We start from the raw sequence: 20712 nt of genomic DNA on the forward strand, positions 1-20712 counted from the left end.
GGAGATATAGATAATGGAAATGGGAGAGAAGCAGTGATGGTAGAATTTCAAAATTTTTGGAACCAGTGGCCTAAAACCATTAATTTTGTGGTTTCCCTATTAGTTTCAATATCTCAGTTCTTGTGTACAACTGTTCATCTACATTTTATTCTCAAGTTCTTTTGCCTTCTCAATTTATCAATTTGTCTTTCATCTTTTATTTTTTTTTACTTGTTTCGGTCTTTAGACTGTAGCCATGCTTGAGCACTGCCTTCAAGGTTTTAATCAAACAAATTGAACCCAGTACTTATGTTTTGTTTTTATTGGTCTTTTTTTACCTAATTGCTAGGTCATGGCGATGTAAACAAACCAACACTTGGTGTCAACAGTGACAGGGAACCCCCCCCCCCACATATGTGTGTATGTGTGTGTGTGCATCGGGCTTCTTTTAGTTTCCATCTACCAAATCTATTCACAAGGTTTTGGTTAACTTGGGGTTATTAGTAGAAGACACTCACCCTGAGTGCCATACAGTGGCATATATGTATGTGTCCTGGGGTTAATTTGTTTGACTAAACCCTTCAAGGTGGTGCCCCAGCATGGCTGCAATCCAATGAGTGAAACAAGTAAAGATAAAAAAGTACAAATTCTTTTTTGTTTTGGTTTTTATCTACCAACTTCACTCACAAGGATTGACTCAGCCCAGGGCTATAGTAGAAGATAGTTGCCCAAGGTGCTGTGCAGTGGGACTGTACCCAGAACCATGAGGTTGCAAAGCGCAATTCTTAACCACACAGCCATGCCTGCACTTATGTAAAGTACAAAAATATTTATATATGCTCTTCATTTGGGAATCCATTATTGTCAATTCTAATTTTGTTATGGAAGGTTGAATATTTTCTAGGGTAAAAAGCTGCCTCTTCCTCACTAATGAAGAGGTTAGTATATTGTATCCTATTGTATTCCCTGACTATTTTGTAAGTTAATCAGGAGGGATAGGGGTAGTGCCTATGATCTTTGTAGGCCCTTCCATGCAGGTAAGATTGCAGCTCATGCATAGAATATCTACAAGTAGAATGCAAGTGGGGAGAAAATTGAATGCAGGGCAGGGTTGTCTGGACCAAATGCTTGCGACATTGAATTTTGCTACAGTTTTTAAAGGAATAAGCAGTAGAGTTAAACCAGATACCATGTTACACTTACTTCCCATCCCTTTAAAATAGTGGAAGAAAAATGGACCATGGTGTGTGTGTGTTTGTGTATTAGGCACTGCTCTTCCACATTAGATTCACTAATTGCTGTTGTTGTTGTTGTTGGCTCTCTGTCGCTTACGACGTCGAGAGTTCCAGTTGATCCGATCAATGGAACAGCCTGCTCGTGAAATTAACGTGCAAGTGGCTGAGCACTCCACAGACATGTGTACCCTTAACATAGTTCTCGGGGATATTCAGCGTGACACAGTGTGACAAGGCTGGCCCTTTGAATTACAGGCACAACAGAAACAGGAAGTAAAAGAAAGTCGTGGTGAAAGAGTACAGCAGGGTTCGCCACCATCCCCTGCCAGAGCCTTGTGGAGCTTTAGGTGTTTTCGCTCAATAAACACACACAATGCCCGGTCTGGGAATCAAAACCGCGATCCTATGACCGTGAGTCTGCTGCCCTAACCACTGGGCCATTGTGCCTCCACGATTCACTAATTAAAGAGGACTTTACATGCTTCTCTATATAAAGTAAATTTGTAGAAATAGGGTGTCTGTTGCAACACAACACAACTGTGCTGAAATATGAACTCATGATCAGGATGCTAGTAGATTAATACGTCATCTGAAAATAGCTACCACGTTTCTCTGTGTTAAATGTTTATATTTGCTTAACATACAAGTTGTGACCATCCCATCTTTTCTTCTGAACTCTGCTAAAAGCGTTAATGTTTCATTGACTTAGCTGCTAATTCAAGCTGATGGAATGATTGCACAAGAGACTTCTTCTTTTGTCTTGTGACTCTTTCTTTTGTCTTGTGACTCTTTCTTTTGTTTTGTGACTCTTTCTTTTGTTTTGTGACTTCTTTATTGCCTCAGATTCTTTTATTATTTTTAGACTCCCTCTTTGTCTTGTGACTCTTTCTTTTGTCTTGTAATTCCTTTTTTTAACTTCTTTGTCTTGTAACTCTTTCCTTGTCTTGTGACTCGTTCTCTGTCTTGTGATTCCTTCTTTGTCATATGACTCCTTCCATATTTCGTGATTCTTTCCCAGTCTTGAAACTCCTTCTTTGTCTTAGGATTCCATTGTAATGTGATTTTGTTTCTCTTGTGACTCTTTCATTGACTCCTTTACTATCTCATAGCTTCTTCAGTCACACAGTCGCACCCGTACAGTTCACCATTGCACATCAGAGTGTGCAGTACGGTCTCAACTAAACAATAGTTATGGTATACTTAGAACAATAGATCTATGGTAATGCTTAGTCATATGATTGACAATCTGCTTGTGCCGTGTGATTATTCCATCAGAAGTGGCCTGGTGCTCTTCAACAACAGCAACAACCTTCTGTGAGTTCTTGTTAGACAAGATTTCAAGCTCTTGTACTTTATAAACTCTCTTCTCAGCTATTTCTGCTTGCACAGTTAGAATAATTCATAGCCTTCCAAAATGTCTGATCCTATATCTGCATCTAAAATCACTTGGGTCACATGTTTTTCCTCTCTTCACCTTCATTGTGTGTCTCATTCTCTGGAATCCTTATTTTGTTTATATTTCCCCTAAAACCACTAATTTGAAAGAAATTTGACCACCAAACAAGAACTTATTACTGTCAATTCTAATTTTGTTATGCAAGATCAAATATTGTCCAGAATAGGAGGCTATCCTTTCCTCCTTAATCAAGGGGCTTGTTTGCTGCATCCCATTGTATTCTGTAACTATTCTGTGAGTTAATTAACAGAGATAGGGATAGTGCCTATGATTTTTGAAGGTCTTCCCTAGCTGGTGAGATTGCAGCTAATGTGCAGAATACCTGGAAGTAAAACATGGGCTGGAAGGGAACTGAATGTAGGACAGGGTTCTCTGGTTCAAGTGCTTGAGACAGAGTGAATTTTACTCAAGTCTTTAAAGGACCTGATGGTAATGTTAAACCAGATGGCTTGTTAGACTTACTTTCCACCCTTCTAAAAGGATGATGTGTCTAGACAGGCCTAAAACAGCTATAAGACGCAGTTCTTTCTTCAATTCATTAAGAATAGTTATACACGTTGCTTTGCTTATCAGTTTAACTAATTAAAAATAGCTAAAGGCAATCTCCTTTTCCTTTCTTTGTCAGATTAATTTATTAAAAAAGCATCATAAACATTGTCCTGCTTCTTCAGATTAACCAGCAGCACTGGAATTTTCGTTTTTTTTTTTTTTTTTTTTTCATCAAATTAATTCATTAATAAGACTGAAAGCATTATTCTTCCCTAGTCAGAATAATTAGTTAATTAAAAAGGGTCAAGTGCTCTACCCTTCCTCATCAAATTAACTTATTAAAAACAGGGCTATAATTTATTGTTCTTCTATTATACTAATTAAAGCACACTTCAGTCATTTACCTGTTTTAGATGATAAACCTCTGTGCTTCTTTAGCACTATATGTTTATATGAGATGCTTTCTCAAGACAAATAGTGCAGTTTTGTGGCTTTCTATAGTATATCTACATTAAGTAAGGTATATAAAATGCTGTTCTGAACTAATATTCTGAATTTCCATCGCTAATAACAAATATATTATATTTATTTAACCACAGCACACAAACCACTTGAAGCTGTTCCTGAGAAAGATCTAGATTATATCAAATTCCTACCCAGTATTGACTTCTGTAAGTAGCTCTTCACTTTATGCTTTATCTTCTTATTTCCTTTTTAATTCTTTTATCTTCTACCTGTTTCAGTCATTGGTCTGGGGTGGGCACCTTAAAGGATTAAGTCAAACAAATCAACACCTGTACTTATTTTTATAAATCTGGTATTTATTCTGTCAGTCCCTTTCGCTGAACTGCTTAGTTATAGGGATGTAAATAAACCAACACCAATTGCCAGACCATGGGGAAGGTGATAAAACACACACACACATGTATATGGGTAAAGACCCTCTTTGGCCATCAATGACCATGGGATTGTACCTAGAAAGTTCTCCTTCAGGCAAGGTTGTTTATGGCAGACCAGCAATCACCCATGCATACCAGCCTCCACTCTCCACACCACTGATGTTATCCAAGGGAAAAGCAAAGGCCAATGCAGCTTGACACCAGGGATGTCACAACTCATTTCTACAGCTGAGTGAACTGGAGCAACATGAAATAAAGTGTCTTGCTCAAGAACACAACACACAACCCAGTCTGAGAATTGAACTCACTACCTCATGATTCTGAGCTTGACACTTTTACCATATATATATATACACAATGGGCTTCTTCAGTTTCTGTCTACCAAATTCACTCACAAAGCGTTGGCCAGCCCAGGGCTATAGTATGATACACTTGTTCGAGGTATCATGCAGTGGGATTGAACCTGAAACCATGTAATTGTAAAGCGAGCTTCTTAAACACACAGCTTTGCATTTAAGATTAATTTTCACAATAACGAAGTGTCTGATCAAAAGGTCAACTTTTGTCTTGTCTAGTGAAGGACATGACAAACAGGGTGCCATGATAAAATGTACTCAGTACATCTCTAAAGTGGTCAGTGTTTAGAAAGGCAACCAGATTTGGAAACCATGTTACCATGCTCAAAAGATAAAAACATATAAGTGAGGTATTGTCCCCTGACTCATCTTGCAGGGTTGTAGCTCCGATTAAGAACTGTCTTAGACTCTAACAATCCATTTTATCCATGCCAGAAAGTGGACTGAAAATGATGATGACAGTGACTATGGTGGTGGAGACAGTGGTGGCAGTGACAATGGTGGCATGTATATATGTTCAGTGATATAGCATTATCATTATTAAGTTCTTTTAATGTTCAACTTCCATGTTAGATGGTTTGCCAGGATCCAACAGGTCCCAGGTATGCACCTTGTTATGTTCCAATACCGCCCTTGGTATGATTTCTATTGCTGGATGCCCTTCCTATGGCTGACCACCTTGAAAAGTCTACCGGACTGTTTTTTTGTTCATGGCACCAGCACTAGTGAGGTCACCATATAACTTACAAGTCTAAGGCCCCCTTCATCTGAGTGGTGCTTCTATAGAGAGGAGGTGGCTTTATACTAAGTGAAAATTTAAAGAATTTAAGAAGGGCTTGGGGCAGGTTTCTTGTAGAAGAGTTACATCGCATGTTGCTTCTACAAGAGTAATTGGGGTGGAGTTAGAGAGAGATAAAAATAGTGATGGTGGGGTATCAGAGTAGGCCCTCTAGGTACAAGAGAGGGGCTAGAAGTGAATGAGAACAGAAGAACTGAGAGTGTGGATAAGTAGAGGTCACAAGAGTGTATGGGGATAAAAGCAAGGGATGTATAGAAATGGGGTTGAGGTGATGTAGAGGGAGTGAATATACTGAACAATGAGAAGTTTGAGGAGTGGTCGATGATAAATATGAGATGGAGGGGAAGCTAGAGGAGAGTAGGTGATGACTGCAGAGATTGGGTAGGGTTGAGAGATAGATGTGGTAAATGGTAGCCAAAGAGAGAGAGGGGGTGATTGATGATTGATATGAATGAAAGGAAGGTAGGGGGAGTAGGTGATGACTAGCAGTACAGAAAAGATTGAAAAACCACAGAATAATAATTGTAATACAGGATATTATTATTATTCTCAAAAGCATTCAACCATGGTTATCCTGTTTTTTTTTTTGTCTGATGTAGTGTATGTAAGTTTACATTACCCAGCGTTTTTTTTTTTTGTTTTTAAAGATACTTGGATGTAGTATGAGTGAGATTAGGCTGCTATTTCTTGCTGCTCTGGCCATCACATAAAGGCTCCTATGCTGACTCATATCACCAGGGTAATTATCAGTTGCAAATGAAAAAAAAAAATGGTCTGGTGATGACTTTCTCTTTCTCCCTAATATTCTCACTCTTTCTCTCTCTCCCTCTCTTTTTCTTTTTACTCTCTCTTCCTCTCTTTCTCTGTTTCTTGCTATTTTTCTCTCTCTTTATCACTCCCTCTTTCTTTCTCTTCTCCCTCTCTTGTCTTTACTGACTAAAATGATAGGTATATCAACGAAAGTGCAGCGAACAGAAAGTTGTTCCTGATGTTATTTACTTATGCTAATTAGTAGGAAGTTTACCAATTAACTGATATCAGATAAACTATTTTGCTTTAACGACTTTAATTAAATTGGTAATTTTAATAACAGCACCACCTTTACAAATCCAATTTTAACTTAGCTGAAATGTAATAAAAAGGACTTCATTTCAAACCTTAGACATTATTTTTAATATATTTTATTTATTTATTATATCTTTAATTTTTTTTCTATTTTATTTACATATTTATTTAGAAGCTTATCTTTAAAACTCATTAATTGGATGTCTTTAATGTTTTGAACAAATTTTACTTAAAGGTTTGCCTTTACCAAATGCTTGAGAATATCATTATCATTAGCTTACTTTGATTCCACTGTGGAAAAATAAGAGAGTCATTAGTGTATATTTTTCCTATTATTTGTTAGGACATGGAATCATTAGGATATATTTTCATACTATTTGTTAAAAATACTCTTTGTTATTTTAATGAGAATCACATTATTGTTTAATATTTTTTTTTTTTTTTTTTTACATTTTTTTACCCCCCCCCCCCTCTCTTTCTCTCTCTCTCTCTCTCTCAGTATTGAAAACACAAAAGCAGAAAAAAAAAATCAGCAACTAAACTAACAAAAAAAAAAAAAACCCAGTAAAGAAAGGAAAAATCCTTTCTATAAAGCATCTTTTTAGAGATAAAATTTGTTAAGCGGTTTACAGTTTCTGATTCATTGGAGATAATGACACTCAAAAGAATGGTAAAAATATAAAAATGGATAGCGCAAAAAAAAAGAGAATTATAAAATAAAAAAAAAAAAGGATCTCTTAAGGGTTTCCAGTAGAATATTTCATTACAGCAGAAGATGTTTTTCCTGATGGTGCGTCTTTCCCATATTCAAATATATCAACCCTAATGCATTCTTGGCATAGCTAAATTGTACTTTCAAAGAGTTTTTAGCTGAGAAATTCTATAGTTCATGTTTGTTTATTGTAGAACTTTGAATTAATAGAGACACGAAACTATATTGTGCAAATGACAGGTTGACTAGCAAAATCAGTTATTCCCTTGTTCTCCTGTCACTAATAGTGCTTGGCAGGAAATATGGTTCATTGCATCTTCATCTTATTTTTATCTTCTTTCTTGTCTTTTTCTTTGTTTCTTTTGTCTTTTATTTATATTTTACTGGAAATTAAACTGACAGCTTTGTATGAAACGTTGTTTGTAAGTAGGCTTCACAATTAGATTTTTGTAACACATCACTTTCACAAATGCAATTCTAATTTTCTTTTTGTTTTTTTTTTCTTCTTTTCTGCTAGTTTATGTATTTATATAATTATTTATATATATTTATTTTACTTTTATTTTTATTTTCCAATTTTGGTTTTTGTTTTATAATAAATAAATATGCTGATATATACATACATATATATACACACACACACACACACACACACACACACACACACACACACACACACACACACACACACATATATATATATATATATATATATATATATATGTATATATATATGTATGTATGTATGTATGTATGTATATATATTTGTGTGTGTTTGTGTGGCTAGGAAGGATTTTTCTTACTGTGAAGGAAGACCTTTCTGAGAAATATGATTCTGTATACTTTATCTGTTTCTGCTATGTGGTTTGTATGGAAACTGGAAAAATATTCCTCCATATGTCTTGTTATCAAGTTTCCTTTTGAAATTCACCATTGTCTGTTTTGCTACACACCTTCTGATGTGTTATTTACTACATGTTTTGATATGAATTTCCTGTTTTATTTACCTTGTTTTAATTAAAATATTTATAGTTTTCATTTAAAACTTGATTTCAATCCATTCACTTATGAATTTTATTAATTCATATATGTATCATCATCACCATCACCATCATCATCATCACCATCATCATCTTCATCATCATCATCATCATCGTCATCATAATCATCATCACCACCACCCTCATCACCACCACCACCACCACCACCATCATCATCACCACTACCATCATCATCACCACCACTGTTATTTATATCCACTTTCAATACTGGCCATATCCAGCCAAAGTATTCTACCTGTTTTATGTTTCAAACTGGCCAGATCTGGCCCCTCACACCTACCCTACAGTGTCATTCTGAACATAAACTATCACATCACCAAAATTCTGAAGCTTTAAGATAATATATGATTAGTTCAAACAAAGTGGAGGCAGGTGGCTTAGTGGTTAAGGTGTTTGGCTTACAATTGTAAGGTTGTGAGTTCGATTCCTGACAATGTGTTGTGTGCTTGAGCAAGGCACTTTATTATTTCACATTACTCCAGTCCACTTAGCCAGCAAAAATGGGTGGTACCTGTAATTCAAAAGTCCAGCCTTGTCACATTCTGTGTCATGCTGAATCTCCCTGAAAACTATGTTAAGAATATGGGTGTCTGTGGAGTACTCGGCTGCTTGCATGATACTTTCACTAGCAGACTGTTCGGTTGATCATATCAACTGAAACATTTGTCATTGTAACTGATGGAGAGTCAGGTCAGTTCAAAACAATGTGAATAATAAGCATTACATTTAACAGGATAATCTAATAATCTGAATGCTGAATGCACCGACCACTTGACAGAGTACACCTGGTGCATTTTACCATGGTACCAGTACTAAAATGACCAATAAGTGCTCCCAACCTTATGTTATCTCCAGTCATTCACTAACTTTACTGAATGTTTTGGGTGCATTTTATGGCACCGGTGTTAGAGAGAGATTCTCTTGTCCTCTCCATGACTAAATGGTTCTCACTATTTTATACTATTTCATTTATTCAAGGCCAACATGGTTGTAGTGGATTAATGAAAGAGAATGATAAACGAGAGGGTGGAAGAAGAAATAGTACAAGTATGATGGAAGAAGCAGTGTGATAAAAGTGAGAGCGTAGAAGAAGGACAGTGATAATCAGCTATCTTGGGCAGAATACTTTGATTCAGTCCTCAACTAACCATCAACAATGTATGAAGTTGCAATCTCCCAGCTACCACAAGTCAAAACCAACTCCAAACTAGACAGGCATCCCACTGATACATATGTGGCAAAAGCCACTTAGCAATTATCCTGTGGTAGAGTTTTTGGACCAGAGGCTATCATCATCATCATCATCATCATCATCATCATCATCATCATCATCATCATCATCATCATCGTTTAACGTCCGCTTTCCATGCTAGCATGGGTTGGACGATTTGACTGAGGACTGGTGAAACCGGATGGCAACACCAGGCTCCAATCTGATTTGGCAGAGTTTCTACAGCTGGATGCCCTTCCTAATGCCAACCACTCAGAGAGTGTAGTGAGTGCTTTTACGTGTCACCCGCACGAAGGCCAGTCAGCAGCAAAAATGTACAAGTCTGGAAGATTCATTCTGCAACAGAAGTTCACAGAACTGTTCTAGTCCTAGAAGTAATGTAAATTCTCAAATGGCTTGATTGTCTCTGTATACAAGTGCAAGGGACACAGACACTCCTGTGATAACCATCATAGTATCTTCATACTGTCCATACTGGAAAGATCCTTGCAAAAGTCTTACTGAACTGTCTTATCAAATAGTTTGAGAACAGTTTGCTCCCAGAGAACTCATGTAGTTTAAAAGTGGGATGGAACAGTGTAGATATTATATTTTCTGTGTGACAACTGCATGAGAAATACCATGAGCAACACCAGGATCTAAACATCACATCTCTTAATCTAACAAAGGCATTCAACATTGTAAATCACAAAGGTCTCGACATCATCAGATAGTTTCACAACAGTATGATGGTCCGTCTCCTTGATGGTCATGAAGCATCAGCAAACCTTCCTGTCAGCAATAACATTAGTTAGAAGTGTGCTGTAGCCCCAACAGTCTTCAGCATGATCATATCAGGGATAACCACCCAAGTTACAGAAAAGTTGAGAGATGTCACAAATTTTGCCCTTTGGCATTCAGATTACTCTGTCAAACGTAATGCTTATTTATTCACATTGTTTTGACTTAATCATGTTGTTGTTCCATAGCTTTGAGATTTCAATGATGTGATTGTTTATTTTTAGAACAGCATTGTAGGGTAGACACGAGAGACCGTATCTGATCGGTTTGAACATAAAACAGGTGGAATATTTGGGCCAGATATCATCATTTTAAATCAGTGGTTCCCAACCTGTGGTACATGAGGGCTTTCCAGGTGGTACGTGAGCACTTTCAGTGTAATATGTGATTTTAATATGTGCTGTGAGCAAGGTTATACCCTGCATTGATCAGCTGGTGGAGAAGAAACAGATTCAGCCCTCGCATTAGATTGAGTTGTGTTCTTTGTTGTTAGTTCATTTGTGTTTTCGACTTGTGATTAAATTGATATATGATCGAATTGAGTTTTTCTGGAACCAGGTGGTACGTGGTGGCTGTACGAAACTTCGAAGTGGTACATGATCAAAAAAAAGGTTGGGAATGACTGATTTAGATGCTTAAGGGTTGTAGGAGTCACTAAAATTCAAATCAACTCTATTTGTGACTTTCTCTTTGTTAACAGTGAGCGTTAGCACTGTAAATGATATGCAACAAAGTGAAGACAAATCTCCATGGCCTGGGATAACTTTGATTTGACTATCGGCACCAAAAAGACTGAGGTTTAAAATGTGCTCTTTTAAACTGAGATTTAAAATGTGCTGAGGTTTAAAATGTGCTCACCATGTCATAAGTATGTTCTTTTATTCTTTTATTTGTTTCAGTCATTTGATTGCGGACATGCTGGAGCACCGCCTTTAGTTGAAGAAATCGACCCCAGGACTTATTCTTTGTAAGCCTAGTACTTAGTCTATCGATCTCTTTTTGCTGAACCGCTAAGTTACGGGGACGTAAACACACCAGCATCAGTATCAAGCAATGGTGGGGGGACAAACACAGACACACACACACACACAAACACACACACACACACACACACACACATGACAGGCTTCTTTCAATTTCCGTCTGCCAAATCCACTCACAAGGCTTTGGTCGGACCGAGGCTATAGTAGAAGATGCTTGCCCATGGTGCCACGCAGTAGGACTGAACCCCGAACCATATGGTTGGTAAGCAAGCTACTTACCACGCCAAAAAAAGAGGAAAAAAATCAGTCTAAGTCAGCTGTGTTGAGGCAGTAGAGAAATTGACTTACCTTTGGCTTCTCTCAGATGTGTTTGTCGTAATAATTAGGTCAATTCTAGGAAAGCTAATATTTGGGAACATAGGAGTATTAGTATTTTCACCAAGCTGTTGCACTCACAGTGCTTATTTATGCCTGCAAGACATTGACTGTCTACAGTGAACATGCCAGATGGCTAAATCACTTTCACACCGCATGTAATCTCAAGATTGTTCCGCATTAAATGACAGCACAAGGTTCCAGACACAGAAGCACTCCAGTAAGTGAAACTTCTATCAATACTACACACCCTGCTGCAAAAGAACCAAGGTCACTGGACTGGCCATGTTATCTGTAAGCTTGCTACGCAGAAGAGCAGTTGTTGACCTGAAAAAAAATCTTACGAGGATAGCAGGAAAAATAACATTGGAAAATATGAGCATTGATTGATATCGAAATTTAGGGACAGCTATCTCAGAACAGGCTCTTATGGTACCCTCTCATTAGCTAGGGTTCACAAAAAAACATGTGTTTGTGTAGCAGAAGCTGGCACTTCAAATGAAGCCACACTTACATATGTATATGCAATATAGATTTACAATGTTGTTGTTGTTGTTGTTAGCACTCCGTCGCTTACGGTGTCGAGTGTTCCAGTTGATCCGATCAATGGAACAGCCTGCTCGTGACATTAACGTGCAAGTGGCTGAGCACTCCACAGACACGTGTACCCTTAACGTAGTTCTCGGGGATATTCAGCGTGACACAGTGTGACAAGGCTGACCCTTTGAATTACAGGCACAACAGAAACAGGAAGTAAGAGTGAGAGAAAGTTGTGGTGAAAGAGTACAGCAGGGTTTGCCACCACCCCCAGCCAGAGCCTTGTGGAACTTTAGGTTTTTTTCGCTCAATAAACACTCACAACCCGGTCTGGGAATCGAAACCACGATCCTATGACCGCGAGTCCGCTGCCCTAACCACTGGGCCATTGCGCCTCCACATAGATTTAGAATATTCTTAATTGAAAGAACATACTGGTAGAGGATACTTGAGGTGCACGTCTGAATGGGTAAGTAGAAGACAAAATGACAAGAAGTTAGGGCATGTGTTTTTCTCCAAGCGCTGATCAATTGACTAATTATAATCACAATTTTGAATAGTTCAGGATCTGATTGAAGGATTCCTCTCATCTGTTACTAATGCTAGCCCTATTTCTGAGATAACTTGCAAAACAATAATTGCAGGTACAATTCTTGATAGGGACTTCAAAAAGAGCACATTTTAAATTTACTACCTCTGTTAGCTTTACTGCTTCAGAGAATTGAGATTTAACTTCAGGCTTAGTATTATTACCTGAGAGACTGGTAGATGATTCTCCTTGTGGATAGGGCACTAATTTACCATAGGTGCTCCCCCATAAGATCTGGTGCTAACAACATCCCACTTCTAAGTAAAATACAGAATTAATTAAATGCCATGCTTTAAACACTTCTAATTAATATAATAATGATAAAGCGACTGTTTCTAATCTGTCATTTTACTTCTACAAATTACTAATATTTGTATTTGTAGAAATCTGAAGATTATTAAATTGGTTGAATTCCAAGGATTACATAACCAATAATGTTACCCAAATATCAATTCCTCTACTCTGGCACTGGCTAATGAACACCCCATTCAGGTGTTTCTCTACATTTTGGCAACTTATATTATGAAATTTGCCTGTGGTGGATCATATTAACATAGTGATATAATTGACTTGTGTTTGATCTAGTAGTTTTAGTGGATTCACTGTTTGTTAGTCACCCAGCTAACTAATAGCCTGGCAACATGCTACTTAACCCTGTTGGCAATCTAACGTTTTTCAGCATTTAATACCGTTAACATAGCCTCACTTAGTAGCAAATGATCCTATATGATGGCCACCCCTCATGATTAGTCATTTAACTATTATAACAGTTTCTCTTCCAAGGTGGAAAATATGCAGTTTCTTAGGATTCATATTTCTTTCTTTCTTTCTTTCTTTTTTTCTTTCTTTCTTTATTTCTTTCTTTTTTTTCTTTCTTTCTTTCTTTCTTTCTTTTTTATTATTTTATTCTTTTTTACATTGTTTTTTTTTCCTTTTTTTTTTTACTCTTTTACTTTCTGTCTGATACTTTTGTTGTTTTGCCTCAGGATAGACCTATGATCAGATGCATTCTAGTCGTTGCATCCATCCGACCTTTCTTGCAGTGTCTACAACTACATTATCAAACGTATACTTCCTTTATTTATGTTTCTTCTTTCTTTCCTTCTTGCTTTGTTTTTCTCTTCTTTCTTTCTATATTTCTTTTCTTTTCTCTTGCTTTTGATCTCTTTCTCTCTCTCTCTCTCTCTCTCTCTCTCTTTCACTTTCTCTCTCATATTATCTCTCTGCCTTTCAAGCTCTACCTCCTTCTCTCTCCCCTGCCCTTCTTTTGCTCTCCAGACTGAGAAGCCAACAAAAGAGCCTCTACATGGTCGCTCCAATTGCTAGAAATAACAACCAAATCACCCTTATATTACATCTTACTATCTCAAAAAAAAAAAAAAGAAAAAACATTGGATAATGTAGTCATAGGTTGTTTGCACATAGAAAATAGATGTAATGGTCATGGCTGGATTGCAGGCTTGATTAAGGTTGATCTAGGGTTAAACAACAATCATTGCTCTCAGAATTAAAGTCTTCAGGTTATGATAATTCTGATGATTATTATGCAAAATAGAGTCTTCCTTATTTCTCTGAAAAAAAAAAAGGTTTAAAAAAAAAAAAAAAGAACTTTTTCACATAGGCACAGGTGTTACTGTATTGTAAGAAGCTTCCTTCCTAACCATATGGTTCCAGGTTCAGTCCTACTGCATGGCATCTTGGACAAGCGTCTTCTACTATAGCCCCAGGCTAAACAAAACCTTGTGAGTGGATTTGGTAGATGGAAACTGAAAGAAGACCAGTGTTTATGTGTGTGTGTGTGCCTTTGTGTCTATGTTTGTTCCCCACCACTGCTTGACAACCGGTGTTGGTGTGTTTACACCCCCATAATTTAGAGGTTTGGCAAAAGAGACTGATAGAATAAGTACTAGGTTTAAAAATAAGAAAATAAATACTAGGGTCAGTTTATTAGATTAAAGATTCTTCAAGACAGTGACCGCCCCAGCATGGCCACAGTCTAATGACTGAAACAAGTAAAAGATAAAAGATGGCAGTTTATCTCATGTATAATGTGATAATTAATCGATGGTATAATGCATGTATTATCTATAATCTAGTAAGAAATACGATTATCTTGAAGTAAGAAATATCATTTTCATCTCTTTTGCAATCAAAGATTCCTCCAATAAAATTAAACAATATATGAGAGTTTATGTGGATGCTCAATCTGCTAGAAATAGCAGCAGAGCTCCCTTGATTCACACTACACACTTAACAAAAAACAACACACTGTAGTCTTTGATACACTACATGTGAAATTCTCTGAGCACAGGTCTGCTTGACTGAGATCTACCTGGGAGTAAACAGCAACAAGAACCACAACAACCAGTGACAATGCATTTAGTGACACCTTCAATAATAATTCCACTAAGGATGATAGCTACAACAACATAAAGGTTTCCAATTTTGACACAAAGCCAAGAATTTTAAGTAAGTCAGTTACCTCACCGCCAGTGCTCAACTGGTATTTATTTTATCAGCCTTGAAGAGATGAAAGGCAGGGTCAACCTTGGCAATATTTGAACATAGAACATAAAGAGCTGGGGAAAAATGCTGCTAAGCATTTTGTCTGGTGTTCTAATGCTTCTGCCAGCTTGCTGCCTAAAATTTAATACTGTAAAGGCATTGAGTCTGGTGCTTTACCATTCTTGCCATTCTACTGCCTAACAACAACAACAACAACCACTTAATAACCAACATAAATATGATGAACAACATTATCACCAACAGCAACAAGCCCTGGTCTGCAAGCTGATGTGGAAGCCTGGAATCCCCAAAAGACAGAGAGAAACAAACAAATAAACAAACAAAAAAAGGGGCCAGTATTTTCGAGATTGGAATGCCTTTGATATATGGGCCTGCCCCGCTCGCTCCAGCTCGTGACTGAGCTGAGGTTAAACAGCATCACAGCTTCATTCAATCAAAACTGAAACAGGGCCAAATGGCAACAACAAAAACAATAACAATATGACATTAAAAGTCATTTTAATTTAATTAGTTTCTTTGTTTTGTTAATGCAGTTTGTTTTTGTTTTTATTTCATTTTAAAGGAAATTTCACTGAAGCCTTACATCTTTTCAGATGATCTCCATAGATCTGGATGAACGAATGAAAAATTCTAACTATATTTATGTGTTTTTGTTCACACTCCTAATTCTGGGACAAATGTTTATCAGAAAACACTGTCTGGGAATAATGTGGCATCTTCTATAGGAAAATAGTTTCAGCTTTGTATTTATGGAAATATCTTATCATCCCATAAAATTATATATGTATATATGTACATATATACATGTACATATATATAAAGAGAGAGAGAGAGAAATATATATCATCTACATCATTTAATGAACCATATATATATATGTGTGTGTGTGTATGCGAGTGCATGTGTGTGTGTGTGTGTGTGTGTGTATATATATATATATATATATATATATATATATATATATATGTATATATATATATATATATATATATATTATATTATATTCTTTTTGCAGAAAATATAATCTTTTGATGACAACATTTAAATTCAAGAAGGAAATATTTTCACATAAATTTATTTCAAAACAAAATGCAACATGCTTTTCAGAAGCAACATGCATGCAACATGCCTCATAACCAGCCACACCCTCTTCTCCTTTCTCTCTCTCTCTCTCTCTGTCTCTCTCCATCTCCCCGCCCGCCCAGCCACCCCTAGTTTTAAGTCATGTCCACTTCAGCATTTCATTGTTCTATTGATGTTACTGTCTACTGCTACTACTCCTGGGAAATTTCCAGTGCTGTCCCACCAACCAACAGTCCTGACATGACTGCAGCAGTTGTATGTACACTGTTGACATATCCTCAAGCTATACACTCTCTGGCAGACTTCTACATTCTTTCCCCAACATTTATCGGTCCAGTAAATCAGAATTGCTTCTCATACTTTAGAACAATAACTCAACTCTTTAGTTTGCTCAGGATCAATATTGTATCAGCTTCTTTTATTCGTCGGTGGGGGAGTTTTTTAAGGGTATGCTGTGGTTGTACAGGGGTTACACTGCATTATGTGTGTATTATTGTCTGCCCTAAGAACAACATGCATTCAATATACCGGCTGACATATGGCACTCCATGCACCAGTTCAGATCTGATAATATTTGGAAAAGGGAGCAGAATACAGACTTGCATGAGCCCAGTACATTTTAAACAGGCTAAACTGTTTGAGGCATTCAGCAGCATCTAACTCCTGCTATCTTACTGTGCGTTCATTCATGTATTTGTCTTTCTTTTGGAGGGAGATCCCTCTCCTTCCCATTTCAACAACTACTACTACTACTACTACTATGGCTGCTACTAATTACATGCACTTACACTCGCACACATGCACTCGCGCACATACGCGTGTGTGTGTACACAAACAAGCATACAAAACAAACCCACGTGCATGTGGGTACATGCTTGAGTTCAGTCAATACACACACACACACACACATATACTTATAAATATACATATATACACTTATGCATATGTATGCATGTATGTGCATATGCATATGTGTATATATATATATATATATATATATATATATATATATATATATATATATATGTATGTATTATGCTGCATTTCAATTATTCTCTGTATGCTTTCAAATCAATTAATATACAGGAGTTTGAAATATATCACGACTTCAAAAAAATAAATGTATTCAGTGACTGAGAGAAAGAATACATTGTACCTATTGTTTAAACATACTTTATTTCTAAAATACAGACAGTGGGAACTAGTCGTTGGAATGACAGAGCTTTTGACTTGGCTTGACTGAGCTGAGCACTTGTGAATTATGATCTACATAAAACATCTTTCTAAAACTGCTGCTGGGATAGTTTCTAATGTTAAAGGTTCACAGTGTTTCTTTGTCTGCTTTTTATGCTTTTTAATCTGTCCTCTCTTCGCCGTCTCCTCACAGGCATACTTCAATATATCGATTACTGATTTTCCTGGGCAATGGACCATTTGATTTGATATAGTTAACTCCCAGTCAGTCTAGCCTATTGTTTGCTGTTGGAGTGAATGCTGCTGGCTATAGAACTGGCTGTGAGAGAGAAAACATGTCTTGGGAAAGGGAACGGTGTGGGAGAAATACCAGTTAAATTACCCTAGAATAAAAGGGTTTTTATGGAATACGAAATAATGCAAAACAGAAATAGAGATAAGATGTATGTGCATGTGTAATACACCCACACACACATTCAGACATGTGTGTGTGCATGTGCTTATATATGTGTGTATATGTATACATACAGGTGCATATATGTGTGTGTATGTACATAAGTATGTACATACATACATACATACATACATACATACATATAGTGCTAGCATGGCTATGTAGTTGAGAGGTTTGCTTCCCAACCATGTGGTTTTAAGTTCAGTGCCACTGTCTGGCACTTTGGGCAAGTGTCTTCCACTATAACCCCAGGCTAACCAAAGCCATGAGAGTGAATTTGGTTGTTAGAAACTGATAGAAGACTCTAGTGTTGTGTATATGTGTGTGTATTCATGTGTGTGTGTGAGTGTGTGTGTAACAGTCATCGCACTCGCTGTCCTATTCTCCTTTAAGTTCATGGGGACTGTTTCTGCTCTTTAATCTTGAAAATTGTCAGACAATCTCACAAAAAGTACCCAGTATGCACTATAAAGTGGTTGGCATTAGGAAGGGCATCCATTTGTAATACACACAACACACATAGCATGCTGCACACACATTCACATGCAAAATACCCAAGCACACTCTCCCTTTCTCTCTTTCTCTCTCTCTCTCTCTCTCTCTCTTTCTCTCTCTCTCTATCTATCTATCTATCTATCTATCTATCTGTCTTCCTCACACACACGTGCAGCATATACACAAACAAACACACAGCTTATAGACAAGCAGGTATGCACACATTTACACGATGCAACATACAGAAAATTGTAAGACAATCTTACTAGTGATAGTGCCCCCCCCCCCAAAAAAAAACTCAGTATGCACTGTAAAGTAGTTGGCTTTAGGAAGGGTACCCAGCCATTAAAACCATGCTGGATCAGAAATATTGAAGTTTGACATGGTCCTCCAACCTGCCAGATCTTGTCAGACCATCCAACCCATATCAGCACGGGAAGCAGACAAAGAAATGATAATGATGGTGATGATGATGATGATGCTGATGCTGATGACAGCCGCAGTGGCAGCGACAACAATATGCCCATGTGAATTCTTGCTAATGTTTGGAGGGCTCTCTGGAAGTAGTTGAATACCTGTTACCTTAGGTGGCCTAATTAGCAATGATAGAGTGTGTTCTGAAAGCACTATACTTCAGAGTAAGAACAGAGTGAAGAAAGCTTAGAACATCAAAGGGATTCTTTCTCTGGGGGAATAACAGATTTTATGATGCATGTGTACAAAATTTAGTGCTGCATGGTAACGAAACATGAGCATTGAATGTAGAGAATGTGTGAAAGTAGGAAAGAAAATGAGGTGAATATAGTAGTTAGTGTGCATGAACAATAGAACACATATGAGCTGATGGACAAACTGGTTTTAAGAAAATCAAATGTTGTGTGGAAGAGAGAAGATTATACATATATATGTGTGTGTGTGTTTGTCCCTCCCCTCATTATCACTTGACAACCGTTGTTGGTCTGTTCACGTACCCGTAACTTAGCGGTTTAGTAAAAGAGACTGATAGAAGTACTAGGTTTACAAAGAATAAGTCCTGGGATCGATTTGTTTGACTAAAGGCGGTGCTCCAGCATGGCTACAGTCAAATGACTGAAACAAGTAAAAGAATATAGGAATATGCGATGTATATTGAGGGTGTTGGCAGAGTAAAGAAGTGCCTAGGGATCCAAGTGGGAGGATCCTGCAGATAACAAAGACTGGGGGACACACGGAAATAGGTGGTGAAAGGTAATCTCAGGTGACTAGTTGAAGGAGATGACGAGTGGTGAGATCTGGTGAAGACCTATCCACTTAAATACAAATATGTAAAGGGTAAGATGCATGATGATGATGATGATGGTGATGATCTTATATATGTTGTTGACATCATAAGAATTTGATCCAAAAGTAGATGCCTTGTCATGTCTACAGATGTGGGTTCAAGTCACACAGGCAGCTTTCAACTTTTTCTAACCAAAAGCTTTTTAATCCAATATTTACATGCTGTTATTTGTAGCTTTATTTGTTTCAAGATATTCACCATTCCTAAAGATGTGTGTGTAAGTGTATATATATATATATATATATATATATATATAGGTAAATGATAGGATTGTTTCAATATTTCAGGGGTAGTCTGAAGTATATAAGCAACCAGGGGATATTTAAATCCGAAGGCGCTCCTGGAAATTACTTGTGTGGGTACCGTCTTCGTTAGAAGGTATCCAGAGGCAGGTAATTTATTGTTTAAACCGCAGTTTATAATTATAATTATGTGTGTGTGTGTGTGTATATATATATATATATATATATATATATATACACATCTGTGTGTGTGTGAATATATATATATATATATATATATATAGTCCCACCCATGCTACCATGGAAGGCAGACATTAAACGATGATGATGATGATGATGATATGAATTTTTCCAATTTTTTCAGCTTTGGAAATTTGTAAACAGAGACTAATGTCTCTAGATCTAGCAACTATACCAAAACATTTCTTAGACAATGAAAGAGCTTTATATTTATCTTCCCTCATTCCATTTGACAATGTGTGTATGGTAAGAAAGGAAAATTATTTCGTATCTGTTGATTCAGTTTGCTTTTTATTCACTTAACCTAATTTACCTTATTTTGGTTTATTGTTCACTTGAAAGTTTGTGTTGTTGTTGTTGCTGTTTATATTATGGCCGTATCATCACACTAGGTGCAGGTGTGATTGTGTCATTAGTTTGCTTTTCAACCATTTCTTTCTGTTGTTTTATTTTTTTATTTGTTTCAGTCATTTGTCTGCAACCATGTTGGAACAGCACCCTTTTTTTCAGTCGGAAAAATCAACCCAGGACTTAATTCTTCGTAAGCCTAGTACTTATTCTATCAGTTTCTTTTGCCGAACCGCTAAGTTATGGGGACATTAAGACACCGA

General features: G+C 37.0%; 1 protein-coding gene across 4 annotated transcripts in view; it reads left to right on the forward strand.

Moving 5' to 3' along the window:
- Nucleotides 1-20712, forward strand: part of LOC106874433 (mutS protein homolog 5) — a 246330-nt gene that overhangs the window by 169386 nt on the left and 56232 nt on the right. For 3 of the 4 annotated variants that reach the window (XM_052970104.2, XM_089356478.1, XM_052970105.2), the window contains 2 exons: nt 3759-3830; nt 20226-20347. In XM_052970104.2, the coding sequence (XP_052826064.1) occupies nt 3759-3830; nt 20226-20347 (194 nt within the window). Of the gene's footprint in view, nt 1-3758; nt 3831-11527; nt 11641-20225; nt 20348-20712 lie in introns of those variants that run through there. The other variant, XM_089356479.1, reaches the window with a different exon arrangement.

This window comes from Octopus bimaculoides, chromosome 8 (assembly GCF_046866305.1).
Source record: "Octopus bimaculoides isolate indiv1 chromosome 8, ASM4686630v1, whole genome shotgun sequence".
Taxonomy (NCBI): domain Eukaryota; kingdom Metazoa; phylum Mollusca; class Cephalopoda; order Octopoda; family Octopodidae; genus Octopus; species Octopus bimaculoides.